This window comes from Lepidochelys kempii, chromosome 10 (assembly GCF_965140285.1).
Source record: "Lepidochelys kempii isolate rLepKem1 chromosome 10, rLepKem1.hap1, whole genome shotgun sequence".
NCBI lineage: Eukaryota > Metazoa > Chordata > Testudines > Cheloniidae > Lepidochelys > Lepidochelys kempii.
The window spans coordinates 20632468-20647854 of record NC_136389.1 but is presented as its reverse complement, the minus strand read 5'-3'; the positions used below and the strand labels follow the sequence as shown (position 1 = coordinate 20647854).

At 40.6% G+C, this 15387-nt stretch overlaps 1 protein-coding gene across 1 annotated transcript in view; it reads right to left on the bottom strand.

Annotated features, from left to right (window-relative positions):
• Positions 1 to 15387, bottom strand: part of SNX29 (sorting nexin 29) — a 454788-nt gene that overhangs the window by 387816 nt on the left and 51585 nt on the right. The window contains 2 exon segments of the mRNA XM_073362374.2: positions 10093 to 10175; positions 10747 to 10828. Coding sequence (XP_073218475.1) covers positions 10093 to 10175; positions 10747 to 10828 — 165 coding nt within the window.

The following is a 15387-nucleotide window of genomic DNA, read 5'->3' as shown; positions in this document are numbered from 1 at the left end:
AAAAAGAGCTCCAGCATGGACCGAACGGGAGGTACTGGATCTGGTCGCTGTATGGGGAGGGGAATCCATGCTATCAAAACTACATTCCAAAAGACGAAATGCCAAAACATTTCAAAAAATCTCAGAGGCCCTGAGGGACAGAGGCTACATCAGGCACGCAACACAGAGCCGTGTGAAACTTAAGGAGCTCAGACAAGCGTACCAGAAAACCAAAGAATCAAACTGACGCTCCAGGACTGAGCCCCAGACATGCCACTTCTACGCAGAGCTGCATGCAATTCTAGGGGGGGCCGCCACCACTACCCCACCCCGTCCATGGACTCTGATGATGGGGTACTCTCCGCCACGGCTGAGGATTTTGCAGAGGGGGAAAATGAGGAGGAGGAGGAGGAGGACGAGGTTGTGGAGAGCACAAAGCACACCGCTCTCCCCTACAGCCAGGATCTTTTTTTATCACCCTGACTGAAATACCCTCCCAACCCAACGAAGCTGGAGAAGGGACGTCTGGTGAGTGTACCTTTTTAAATATAATACATGTTATAAAAGCAAGCGTTTTTTAATGATTAAGTAGCCCCGAGGATTTGGGATGCATTCGTGGCCAGTACTGCTACTGGAAAAGTCTGTTAACGTGTCTGGGGATGGAGCGGAAATCCTCCAGGAACATCTCCATGAAGCTCTCCCAGAGGTACTCTAAAAGCCTTTGCAGAAGGTTTCTGGAGAGAGCAGCCTTATTCCGTCCTCCATGGTAGGACACTTTACCACGCCATGCTAGTAGCAAGTAATCTGCATGACACAGCCTGGTAGCGTATGGTCCCGGTGTTTGCTGGCATTCAAGCAACATCCGTTCTTTATCTCTCTGTGTTATCCTCAGGAGAGTGATATCATTTATGGTAACCTGCTTGAAACAGGGGAATTTAATTAAGGGGACAGTCAGAGGTGCCCGTTCCTACTGGACTGTTTGCCTGTGGCTGAAAAGAAATCCTCCCCGCAGTTAGTCACGCAGAGGAGCGGGGCGGGGAGGGGTGGGGCATTGGTGCTGAGCTGTGCCTGTGGCTGAAAAGAAATCCTCCCTGCAGTTAGCCATGTGGGGGGGTGGGGCGGGGAGGGGAGAGGAGAGGTGGGGCATTGGCGCTGAGCTGTTCGCGTTTGGCTAGCAGGGATCTTCCCTGATACCAGCCAGGGGGTGGGGGAGGGGGAAAGCGATCATCCCAGAGAATCAGATGGGGGGAGGGGGTTAGTTTGGTTTTTGCTGCTGCACATTAACAGGAAAACCGCAGCACTAAATGGCCAACTAAACAGACTTTGCTTGGTATGGGAAAGGAGGGGGCTGCTGTTATGAAGGTTGCAGAAGCCGAAAGACTATGGCTTACCATGGCCACCTGCAAGCCAAATTCTGTTGCCCGGCCCTGCGTGTGTGATTTCTAACACCAAAACCGCAGGCATTCAGTATAAGATGCAAAATGCGACCTTGTATCAAAATCACATGTGCTATGCAATGTGAATACTGTTCACCATGAAAGAGTATAGCCATTGTTCTGTAAAATGTATCTTATTAAATACTTCACTCCCTTTTTTTTCCTCCAGCAGCTGCAGATGTTTCAAGCATCCCTCCTCTGTCCCAAAGGCCATCTCAAATAAGGCGGTGAAAAAAACGCACGCGCGCTGACATGTTCTCTGAGCTCATGCAGTCGTCCGGCACTGACAGAGCTGTGTGGAGGGACACAACAGCAGAGTACAGGACAGTGGCCGATGAACATGAGGAGAGGTGGTGGCAGGAAGATCAGAGGAGGCATGAGGCAACGCTGGGGCTACTGCGGGATCAAACGGACATGCTCCGGCATCTGGTGGAGGTTCATGAACGGCAGCAGGATCACAGACCACCACTGCAGCCCCTACTTAACTGCCCTCCGAGCTCCCCAAGTTCCATACCCTCCTCACCCAGACGCAAGAACGCGGGGGCGGGCGGGGAGCCTACGGGCACCCAACCACCCCACCCCAGTGGACTGCCCAAGCAACAGAAGGCTGGCTTTCAGCAAGTTTTAAAGTGGCCTTTTCCTTCCCTCCTTCCCTACCCCACCCGGGCTACCTTCTGAGTTATCTCCCTGTTTTTATAATCAATTAATAAAGAATACATGTTTTTTAAACGATAGTGACTTTATTTCCTTTGCAAGCAAGCTGTGATCAAAGGGGGCAGGGCGGGTGAGTTACAGGGAATTTAGAGGCAACCAAGGGGGCGGGTTTTCATCAAGGAGGAGCACACAACAAGCAACAATAGCAAAGGGAATACTGGTTTCGCTGAGGTCTGAGAGAGTCTGTAAACTGTGCCAGCGACCCTTTAAACGTCCAAATGCACATTCTACCACCATTCTGCACTTGCTCAGCCTACAGTTGAACAGCTCCTGACTACTGTCCAGGCTGCCTGTGTACGGCTTCATGAGCCAGGGTGTTAACGGGTAGGCTGGGTCCCCAAGGATAACTATTGGCATTTCAACATCCTCAACAGTTATTTTCTGGTCTGGGAAGTAAATCCCTTCCTGCAGCCGTTTAAACAGACCAAAGTTCCTGAAGACGCGAGTGTCATGAACCTTTCCCAGCCATCCCACGTTGATGTTGGTGAAACGACCCTTGTGATCCACCAGTGCTTGCTGCACCATTGAAAAGTACCCCTTGCAGTTTATGTACTGGCTGCTCTGGTGGTCCGGTCCCAAGATAGGGATATGCGTTCGGTCTATAGCCCCACCACACTTAGGGAATCCCACTGCAGCAAAGCCATCCACTATGACCTGCACATTTCCAAGAGTCACTACCTTTGATAGCAGCAGCTCAGTGATTGTGCTGGCTACTTGCATTACAGCAACCCCCACAGTAGATTTGCCCACTCCAAATTGATTCCCGACTGACCGGTAGCTGTCTGGCATTGCAAGCTTGCACAGGGCTATTGCCACTCGCTTGTGAACTGTGAGGGCTGCCATCATCTTAGTATTCTTGCACTTCAGGGCATGGGAAAGCAAGTCACAAAGTTCCATGAAAGTGCCCTTATGCATGCAAAAGTTTCAGAGCCACTGGGAATCATCCCAGACCTGCAACACTATGAGGTCCCACCACTCTGTGCTCGTTTCCTGGGCCCAGAATAGACTTTCCATGGCATGAGCCTGCCCCATTAACACCATGATCTCCAAATTGCGGGGGAACCCGGTTTTAGAGAAAAGTGTGTTCATGTCCTCATCACCATGCTTCCATCACCTCTTTGCCTGGTTTTTCAGGTGCTGGTTCTACATACACTGCACGATAATGCGCGAGGTGTTTACAATGATCATAACTGCTGTGGTGAGCTGAACAGGCTCCACACTTGCTGTGCTATGGCGTCTGCTCCTGCTCAGGCAAACCAAGGGAAAGGGCGCGAAACGATTGTTTGCCGTTGCTCTGATGGAGGGAGGGGCGACCGACAATATGGTTTACAGGGTTGGCTTACAGGGAATTAAAATCAATAAAGGGGGTGGCTTTGCGAGAAACAGAATGGCCCCCTCAAGGATAGGACTCAAAACTGGGTTTAGCAGGCCGCTGATTTCACGGAGGGCGGGAGGGAGGAGAAAATGAATACAAAACAAATCTGGTCTATTTCTTGTTTTGATCCACTTCATCTATCTTTATACATCATGCTGGCAGCAGACTGTGCAGTATGAGCGCTAGCCGTTGTCATCACCTGGGTGCTCGGCAGAAGACAGTGCAGTATGACTGCTGGCCATCGTCTTCTGCTGGCTTCAGATTAAAAGACAGTGCACTAGGACTGCCAGTAGGACTGAATTGCCATGAGACGAAACTTAAAAGGGAAATTACCTGGCTGAGTCACTCCCATATTTGCCCAGGTGCCACTGACCTCATCGAGGTCGGTTAAAAGAGCACCCTGGACTACGTCGACTACCAGTCATACTGCACTGTCTGCTGCCAAAAGGCAATAAACTGCTGCTGTGCAGCAATGCAGTACCGCGTCTGCCAGCACCCAGGAGATGTATGGTGACGGTTAGCTGAGCGGGCTCCATGGTTGCTGTGGTATGGCGTCTGCATGGGTAACCCAGGAAAAAAAGGCGCGAAACGATTGTCTGCCGATGCTTTCACAAAGAGAGGGAGGGAGGGACGGGGGACCTGACGATATGTAGCCAGAACCACCCGCGACAATGTTTTAGCCCCATCAGGCATTGGGATTTCTACCCAGAATTCAAATAAGCAGTGGAGACAGCAGGAACTGTGGGATAGCTACCCACAGTGCAACACTCCGGAAGTCGACAGTTGCCTTGGCACTGTGGAAACACTCCACCGACTACATGCACTTAGAGCATTTGTGTGGGGACACACACAATCGACTGTATAAAAAAAGCTTTCTACAAAACTGACTTCTATAAATTCGACCTAATTTTGTAGTGTAGACATGGCCTAACAGATTAGTAACATCTGATATCAAAAGACTGAGCTCAAGGGATGTGTTCACAAAGGAGTCTATGTGGACATCTGCCACAAAGGGTTTGTGCACTAATATTCCGTACACATCATCCAGACTCGTAACTACCAGCTATGACAGAGTTCAGTGCAAAGCACCTGGTACAATACTGTCAGTCTTTGCTAGTGGACAGCAAAGAGCTTAGTAAAAGGAAAAAAATAAAATTAATTGAAAGCTTCTGAAACACAACATGTCTGTTGAAACAGTAGAAGGTGATTTTAGTAACTAAATAAGTGTTTGTGAACGAACGTTGGTAATGGGTTTTTCTGAGGATGCACAAGAAAATTTTAGAAACATTAAACGATGCACTCTACTTCAACTTTCCTTGTCCTTTGTATTTAAGGCCAACTATAGAAACTAGTGAAAAGTATGCTGGAACACTCAAGTGCCAGAATGATTACAAAAAACAGTACAATCAGAAGGATACTGTATGTTAACATTTTCTACAAGCGAATAGGGCTCCCTTTGAGATTCCTTTCAAAAAGAAAAGCTTTGGAATGAGTTTCAGTTTCACAGACCCAAAAAATGAACATGGTGAGTCTTGTGTTGGCCTGATACTTCTCCACTGCAGGAAAAGGCAGAAGAAAAATACAGGGGGGGAGGGGGAAAGGGGGGAGTGAAATGCACCTTAATTCTGTCAGTGAGAACTACGGATACAAACATATTTCTGTCTGTGTTATAAAGTATGCAGTATCAGAGAGGGAGCCCTGTTAGTCTGGATCTGTAAAAGCGGCAAAGAGTGCTGTGGCACCTTATAGACTAACAGACGTATTGGAGCATAAACTTTCATGGGTGAATACCCATTTTTTCAGATGCATGTTGTGGAAATTTCCAGAGGCAGGTATAAATATGCAAGCAAGAATCAGGCTATCCCTAGCCCAATTCTTGCTTGCATATTTACACCTATCCCTAGCCTGATTCTTGCTTGCATATTTATACCTATCCCTAGCCTGATTCTTGCTTGCATATTTATACCTGCCTCTGGAAATTTCCACTACATGCATCTGAAGAAGTGGGTATTCACCCACAAAAGCTTATTCTCCAATAAGTCTGTCAGTCTATAAGGTGCCAGAGTATGCAGTGTAGCTGTAGCCATCTCAGTCCCAGGATATGAGTGAGACAGGGTAGGTGAGGTATTCTCTTTTATTGGACCCACTTCTGTTGGTGAGAGAGAGAAGCTTTCGAGCCACACCTGAAGAAGAGCTCTCTGTGGCTCAAAAAGCTTGGTCCTTCTCACCAACAGAAGATGGCCCAATAAAAGATATCACCTCACCCACCTTGATTCTGTGATATAAAGTGACAGACAAGTACAATTTAAAAAACTGAAAAAAAAAGACAATAATAAACTAGGAACAGAGAAATCTTTATCATCAGGAATTACCTACATCTGAATCTGAAGGAGAGTTGCATGGAAAAAATTTAAACATAGTACACTAACCAGAAAAGGCTTGAATCAGATCCACTTTGATCACTGTGGAAGCACCTCTGCCTAGCACACATTTCTATTATGCTAGTTTCTACAAAAGTGCTCTTCAAGACTTGTGATATTCTCACTTTCCATAGAGATGCCAATAAGAATGACAGAAAGAACAACTGGCAGGAAAACAACTAAGCATATTTTTCTCATTTTATTACGACCGGATATTATATTTTTTTATATACGATTAGACATTAAATTTATATATATATTTAAGATTAGACCCTTTTGTGGAAAATAAATACAGAACCACCTTGGACCTTGATCCTCAAAAGAGGCAAAGCTTTGTGCTTTCACAGAGCTACACCACTTCAGTGGGGTTCCATCTGCATCGTTCTCTTTGCAGGATATAAGCTTTATTCTTAATAGTGTCTTTCACATAAATTGTTCCCAAATGTTTTACAGAATTAAACACTAGTTCAAATCTTTTAAAAATGAAAGCAGAAGGAGAACACACAGTTGGAGGCAAAGGAGAAAACAGTTTACAAATATGATCTGAAAATATATGGGGTGAAATCCCTGCCCTATTGAAGTCAAAGGAAGTTTTGCAACTAAGTTCAATGGAGTTAGGATTTCACCCATGGTGTTTATTTTAAAATTTTATTTATTTATAGGGTTTGGGGACTTTTTATATGGCACTTATCATGATGCAGGTGCTGTTAAGATACACATTGCTTTATGAACACAAGGTAGCAAACACGGTTCTCACACCGTCACTGACCAGACTGCATTTCAGGAGAACAGAGAGAAGGCTGGTGCTTTTTCAAAGGAAAAGGAAGTGGAATAGAGACAGTATATAGCATCTGAAACAAAACTGAATTCAATTCATGTTTCATTTTATAATTGTTATCTTTAAAAATATAACTGTAGAAAGCTACTTGTCATTGGAGGCCTTATGGCTTTTATTACTGCACTATTCTATTTCATTTTGTATGTCTGCTATGTGTTTAGAATTGTGTTGCTATGCAACAAGCTAGAATCCTCACAGTTTAGAAACCATTCTTCAGATTATAACAAGAGCAAAAGCCAGCCACTAAAAATCTTTTCTGTAATATTAAACTCGCCTCCCCCCCTCCTTATGGATGCCAATAAAACTTAAAGACCTATAATGACAAATCCTAAGAAAGAAAACATCTGAGTTGAACATTAACAAAAAAACATCGACTGTTAGCATAATAATATTTATACAATTATTCATGACTAATCAGTTGCATCTTAAGAAAAATGTTAACAAAAAATATTTATTGAACAGATATACAGCTTTATAAATTGTTTACAATGATCTATCTCTTCTCTCAAACAGAAATATAGTAATGGGAAATTCATTTTAATGTTAAAGGTTAGCTTTCATCGTAGCCCGAAAAGGCTAAATAACCTCTGAAATGCAGATTATACTCAATTTTAACTTTTTTCGTTTTACGGTAGATTAATTGGACATAATTCCATAGGCTGGAAATCATTTTCAAAGATCAACTACTCCCCCTAGTGATGACGAATTGTTCTATGTTGCTATAAATATTACAGCTCCTAATCCACAATTGACAAAATAATGCAGGAAGGCACAGTTTCCAGCTTGACTTACTATATTTCAGCCAAAGTAATAAAATAATTACATTTAAGTTTACTTTAGTAACAACATGAACAGATATTCTCTGGCACAAAATTAGTGTACAAACCCATGATATACACCTAATACTTAGAGAGACAAGCTGGGTGAGATAATATCTTTTATTGGACCAACTTCTGTGGCTGAGAGAGACAAGCTTTCGAGGGACACAGAGCTCTTCTTAAGGCCAGGGAAAGGTACACCCAGCATCACAGCAAAATACAAGGTGGAGCCGACTTTTTAGCATAAGTAATTAGCACATATTGTAAGGGACCATCCAAGGTAAAGTGGCCCGTTAACATCTCTGCAGTCATAGGACAAAAAGAGGGGGTTAGTGGGTTACAGATTGCTGTAATACGCCATAAATCCAGCATCTCTGTTCAGTCCATGATTTTTACTGTCTAGCAGAGTAATGAGTTTAAGCTCCCAGGCTTGTATTTTGAAAGTGTTGCACAGGTTTCCTTTGAGGATGATGACTGATAGGTCAGATATAGAGTGATTGCTTTGGGAAAAGTGTTCACCCACAGGTGATAGGTTGTTTCTGTCATATCATTTTCCTGTGTGGCAGGGTCTGGTACCACTTTAAATTGGTGTGTCCTGGTCTGTGGGAAGCTTGCTTCTGATAAGCTTTACGAGGTTGGGGGGTTGCTCAAGCAGGGCTTGGGAAGCCACCTGCCTCCTCTCCTCCCAATAGCAGAGCTCGGGCAGTTAGCCCCTGCCCATGCCCCTCCTTCAGCAGAACTTGGGCAGTCCCCTCTCCCCTCCCCCACATGGACAGGTTGTGGGCTTCCATGAATTTCTGTCTGTTTCCTGCCACCTGCCCATAACTTTTACTAAAACTACCTGTGACAAAATCTTAGCCTTACTGATAAGCTGTATGCCATTGCTGATATCCAAATGCCATTAACATTAATGTTAATAGCATGAGATTGGTTCCCCACAATACATTGCCATTAACTGGAAGCTGCTAATATCAGGATTGCTATTAAGGAGAATCTACTATATATTTTTGCGGATGAAATTCAATTGTTATTTCTGTCCTCCTGAATGTGATCTTGAAATACTGTTATAAAGTCAGAGTTTGAGGAAGCAGGCCCTGTCCACTAGCCCATCTGGAAAGCAATCTGCAGAGCCAGACAGACAGTTGCCCTTCTTAAGTAACTGGGGAATAATAAAGCCTTGAGAACAAGAATACTTTTTTAAAGCCTTTTTAAAGATGTTGCAGAGATGCAATGTTAGAGACTATGTAAATAAGTTCCCCACCTCACCTAAACTTCTACTAGCCTCATTTCTAGCCTCATCCTTCCGAATTGTTAACCCCTCTAACCCCACTGCAGTAGGTGGGAGAGGTATGGAGAGGAGTCAGACTCACATTTGTAATCGTGGCAGGATTGAAGTATTTTCCATAACAAATGCGTAGAACGAGTGGCAATGGGAGAAGTGGAGGGGTTTTCTGCTCTGGGCTAGATGTCAGGCAAAATAAACGGTATACTGCTTAAGATCAGCTCTCCACCAGCCAGTCTGTGGTATTTTATCAAATTAAACAATTACTCTGGTAATTGTTAAAGACATCTCTAATATGACAGTTTCAGAGCAGCAGCCGTGTTAGTCTGTATCAGCAAAAAGAACGAGGAGTACTTGTGGCACCTTAGAGACTAACAAATTTATTTGGCCAAACCAGAGTCTCTATGCAAAAGAATAAATGGACAGAAATCAGACATTAAAGAATTATAACATTCAAAAAACCAGTTGGAGAACACTTCAACCTCCCTGGACACTCAATTACAGAACTAATAGTAGAAATTCTTCAACAAAGAAAACTTCAAAAACAGGCTCCAACGAGAAACTGCAGAACTGGAATTAATTTGCAAACTGGACACCATTAAATTAGGCTTGAATAAAGACTGGGATTGGATGAGTCATTACACAAACTAAAAACTATTTCTCCATGCCAATTTTTCCCCTACTGTTACTCACACCTTCTTGTCAACTGTTTGAAATGGGCCATCCTGATTATCACTACAAAAGGTTTTTTTCTCCTGCTGACAATAGCCCACCTTAATTGATTGGTCTCGTTAGAGTTGGTATGGCAACCCATTTTTTTCATGTTCTCTGTGTGTATATCTTCCTACTGTATTTTCCACTGCATGCATCTGATGAAGTGGGTTTAGCCCACAAAAGCTTATGCCCAAATAAATTTGTTAGTCTCTAAGGTACCACAAGTACTCCTCATTCTAATATGACAGTATTTTGTGTAGTTGTTGGAGAAAAAAGGCTGGTGTCACATTGGCAACACAGTATCACAAGCTGGGAACTGCAGATTCAGAACCATCTCAGAACTCTCATGCCCACTGATAGCCAGCAGGTCAAAAGAGAACCACTGGGTGATCATCAGAGCAAAGGCTTTGCCTCACAGGAAACATCCCAGAGAGAGAAAGAAAGCGAATGCGCATGCTATCAGTAGAGTTTGAAAAACACATACTGTCAATCTAAATGGTTCAAGCAAGTACTTACTAATTGTCATTGATTCTGGCACAGTGGCTGAAGGTAACATATTGCTTAAAGCATTCACCTGAACAGGAGTACTGGCATCCACTCTAGTTAAAAAGACAGAAGATCATTAATATTAACCAGAGGAACACAAAATGCTCAATTTAAAGACTAATAAGCAAGATTTGTAGAAGTAGAAACGATTAAATGACCACATTCTATTCACCATGTGTACATGTAACACAAAATAACATGCTGAACTCATAGATAAAGAGGAAAATACTTTTATTTTAATCCAAACTTATTTGAAATTTAAAAAAAAAAATCTATAACTTCTGCATGAATCTTAATTTATAACTATTGAAAATATTAATATTCAAATAGACAAACTATATGACTAGTATATGGTGCAAAAATGACTTCCAGATGAAGTCCAGATACCATTTGACATAGGTCCTTTAGCATCATTAGAGATAATATAAAATATTAAGAAGATTATGAAAATATGGAAGTATGGATTTAGGCATTTGTCTTTCCAAATGTTTATAGAATTAATCTGATTAGTGGTGTGTTTTGAATATTGAGTAATTTTGGCTTGGGTGCCAACTTTACTTTGCATGTGCCTGTTTACCATTAGGTACTTCTGTTTTATAATTAGAAAATCTAAATTTGATTTACCTATAAGGAAGTTCAGATCCTCTCTGAGCCAGTTCTACTGCAAGAACAGCACTTTCATGCCCATCTCCATTCTCCAGGTTACCTAAAGTAGCATGCACAGGACATAAAATTAGCTAACGTAAAAAATGAGCAAAATCTAACCGTTGTCTGTTACACTTGTAACTAATAAAGGTAGTAAGGGTAAAATTTTCAAAGCACATAAATCAAAATTTCACAAAGAAAATAGGCTTGTAAGTGCATAAGTCCCATTGACTGTCAATGAGACTTAGGTGCTTCTGAGAATTTTACATTTTGACAATTTTTAGTCATATTACATTTAGTGTGCTGACATTTTACAGTCACAATTTCATGTTTCAAAGTTCTGAGGAAATGCCTTCCCTGAAGTCCTGATGCTTAATTTAATTAAATATAAAATTTGATACTCATCACAAACAGAGCTGTGGGAAGTGAACTGGTGGTTTAAATCCAATCATAAACTGACATTTTGTAAATTTAAAAACCCACTATTACAACTGACATCTTTGTTGGCAGTCTTCTTACAGACAATGAGGATTAAATAAGTATAGAAGACCATTCACTTCCAGAGTTCATTCCATCATGTCATGATTTAGACATTAATGGGTCAGTGTGGAAAAGTTTATACCTCATACTGCATCTGTTGTGTATATTAAGAAGTTAATTTTTCTAAGTCATCTAACTGACTATTTTATGTCCCTAATAAAAAATTAATCCATATTCATACCATCATCCTACATACAAAAGGCTGTCTCTATTTAATAGCCCCATGTGCCATTCAGTCCCTTATAAAACATTCAAGTGAAACAAAAATTCAGTCATATTTCACTGACATTTTCTGCATATATCCAAAATATATTTTATCATAATGAGGTTTCCCACAAAATAAACCTAGAGGCATATGTTAAAACAGTACTGGATTAAAAAAAAATGGAGAGAGAAGGTTGACAGTGTGTTGACAGTGATGTTGGGTTGAATAAGGAGGGGCATGTCTGTGTTTTTTTTTTTTAAATGGTACAGTTTAAAAAACCTCTGTCATTACTGAACTCTCTACTTTGCTTCCAAGAAACTGAATTTCAACCCCAAGTTGTGCTACCTCACAGTACATGGAGACTTGATGCATCTTGACACATCCTTGAAGCATTACAATAAGGACTGAAGTCAAGGCATCCTTACAAATTAATGAAAAAGTATATTGTAACAATTTCAAAGTTATATCAGCTGCCTATAAATCAAGATGAAATATTAGGATGTTAGTACACACCATATCAATTCTGCAACAGTCCAGACGGTATGGTTAACAATCTTTTCATAATACTACCCTATTTTCCAATCAATCAATTAAAACACTAAAAATTTCCTCCCACCATTGCAGAGTAATTAGCAACTGTTTGTCACAGACCAAGCTCCAATGTTGTCAACTAAACAAACAAAGAAATCAAATTACTTGAATTATATTAGCAAACAAAATAGTTTCTCTCTGTGGGTGTTTTGGTCTGAAACCTGGTATAAAGTTTAAGGACAAATTAAAAAACTCAGAAAGATTGCTGACAGGGGTCTGAGGCTCACAATTCTTATTAAATGTAAAAAAAAAAAAAGGGGACTGCTCAGTTCTTCTCTATTCAACTACTGGGACAAGGTAGTATCTTTATGGACCAACTTCTTTTGGTGAGAGATGCAACCTTTTGAGCTTAAATAGAACTCTTCTTCAGGCCTCAGTCAGATTTGAAGAAGAGCTCTGTGTAAACTCAAAAGCTTGTCTCTCTCACTAACAGAATTGGTCCAGTAAAAGATATTACCTCACCCACCTTGTCTTTCTAGTACACTGGACTGACACAGCTACAACACTGCATACAACTATTCAATTACTGATTATTTTATTAAAGTTGCAAGTATATGAAGCAACAATAGAGGGCAGTACAACATTACTTAATTCTTTTCAAGTTATATTCTTCGATTTTTACCACCATAATTATACAGAAAAGTTGTTTAAAAAAACACTGCCCATTTATCTACCTCATCAATTAATAGTTCTCAAAAACTACAGAAATATACACCGCAGATTCAAAATGGAACTGCATATATTTGGAATGCTGCTGAACTGTGAAGCAGTCATTAAAAAGAGAACACATTCAAATAAACATGTTATTTTATGAAACAATTAGCCAAGTAACTAAACAAACTATATATTCTGGTGACACATTTATGGCAAAATAAAGAATCATTAATGTACACAGTTTTACAGACTCTCTCCCTGCCCTGGAGTTTGTGTTCCATATCATCTCAGGATCATAATCATTCAGAAAAATGATGCTGTAAAGATTACTGCTGAGTTGGTAAAAGGATTCTGGAAAGAAATGGGTTTTGGGGTGGAGTGTGCTTGCGTGCAAGGAGAGTGTGTTCCATCTGTAGAAGGAAACAGGATAGGCAAGAAAATACGAGTGTAAGAAAGGTGAAGGGGGCAGTAATGTAAAAACTAGGAACAGTGCAGGAAGAAATGAAAGCACAGATGTAGGAATACAGACATTAATGAACAATGGTAATCTTAAAGTAATCACATTGTTAGTTATGTACATCTGTTTTAATGGGCCATAATAAAAGCTACCTTACTAAGGTCTTTCAATTTATATCTCAGAGTATATCCAAATTAATCTACTTTCAGTCCCCACAGAAATCCTGTATTTTCTCCATGGCTCCTCTAACATCTAAATTAACACTACTGTAGTTATTGGAGGATGACAAATAAGTAAATTGCTATGAGAATTCAGTTCTCCATAGACCTTTATGGCCGGGGGGTGGAGGAGAGTGGGGAGAGAGACTGTGCTATGACGTGCACCCAGCAGATGAGACTGAGACATAGCATTCAGCCCAACAGCCATATTTTGTATATTCCTGTATGAAACCAACTTCATGTGACTTCAGTTATTAGTTATTTTTCTCTAGTTAGTATCTGCCTAAAACTTCTCTTCTGTAACTAAAACTTTACATTCCTTGGCCTCAACCCAACAGCGAATTCTATTTTTGAGACAATTCATTATAGTTTTATACACACATGAATTATACACACAAATTTAACCATCACCTATTGTACACATTAATCTTGTAATTTTACTATTGCAATATAATACTGAAGTATGCATATCATCATTTTGAATCAACTATATTCAAGTCCTTCAACGATTAGGCTTTTTAGGATTTGCAAGTGTCTGTGGTTGGCATCTATCAAAAACCAAAGCTTTGTTCCACGTCAGTACATTAAAATTTGCATTAGGCCATTTTAAATCTGTGGCATCCTGTTACTCCTTGACCTTTCAATCTCTCAATTTCATACAAGTGGTATTGTTTTTTAAATTAAAATAATTTAGGTAGACGTTGTGTCATGAAATCATTGTGGAGGTCTAAATTCCATGTCAGGCACAAACAATACGAATGGACATACAGAAAACCAACATCCATATTATTAACATGTTTAGGACATTTAATACTTCGAAACTTCATAGAAGTAGTACCAAACTATTTATTAAAATAATGAATTTTTTTTTAAAAGAATAAAATCTATTCTATCACACAACTGAAATGCTGACTTAAGACTACTCAAAGTTCATGTTCGCCTAGCCAGGCACACAGCATAAACTGCTAAGGATTTCAGAAACACAGCTGTTTTCTCCCCTCTCTAACATGTAATTTTTTTGGCAGTCCATGTAAAAATAATGAGTATGAGTGTAATTCTTAGTTCTCATCTATTCTAGAAATTTTTTCAGTGAGCTGTTGAAAAATTACACGTAGCTGTGTTTTACAGTATATTCATATCTCCCATATTTTGAGGTGCTAAGCAGCGCCTGCATCAATTGCAACAGGAAAGACGATATTCAGCACCTGACAGGATTGGGAATCAAGTTCTCTTAATTTATATACTGTGCACAATTTAGCTATTCATATAGGTCCAGATTCTGCAAGGTACAGAGGGTCCTCAACTCCTGTTAATGTAAATGAAAGTTGAAGACTGCTCAATACATCTCAAGAAAGTGCTCGGCACCTCTCAGAGTTGGGCTCACAGAAATCAAAAGAAAGCTGCCAACAACTGATTAAGTGCCTCCTCCTGAACAATCAAATATAATAAACTGTGAATTTAAGATGCACTCCCTCTCTCTCTCCCCCTCCAACCCTCCACCCCCTCAACTCCAGGAAGAGCATGGACATGGCATCCTCAACCAGGGTTACGACTCAGGGGAATTACATAAATTTGTTGCTCCCAAAATGACAGTTCTCTGCCTGTGCTCTGTATCCCTTTCACACCTCAACACAAACAAGTGTGCAGTTGTTTACTGCTATCTACACACACTTAGGACTGCACAATTTTTTTTTGCCACTTTTAAAACATTTTTATTACTGTCCTCATCAGGCACACCTCTACAATTTAATAAATATTCCAAAATTCCAGTTTTAAATAATTTTGTTTTAGTTAACAATTCAGCATTTCAACAGAAATGTTTACATTTTTTAGTTAAGACAATTATAAATTCCTGCTACAAGATCTTTTACTGTAAACATTTTCACTGAAACCATTAAGGTAGTTCATTTTAAGTCCACAATAGTTTTCAAGATGGCAAGTATACTCAGTCCCAC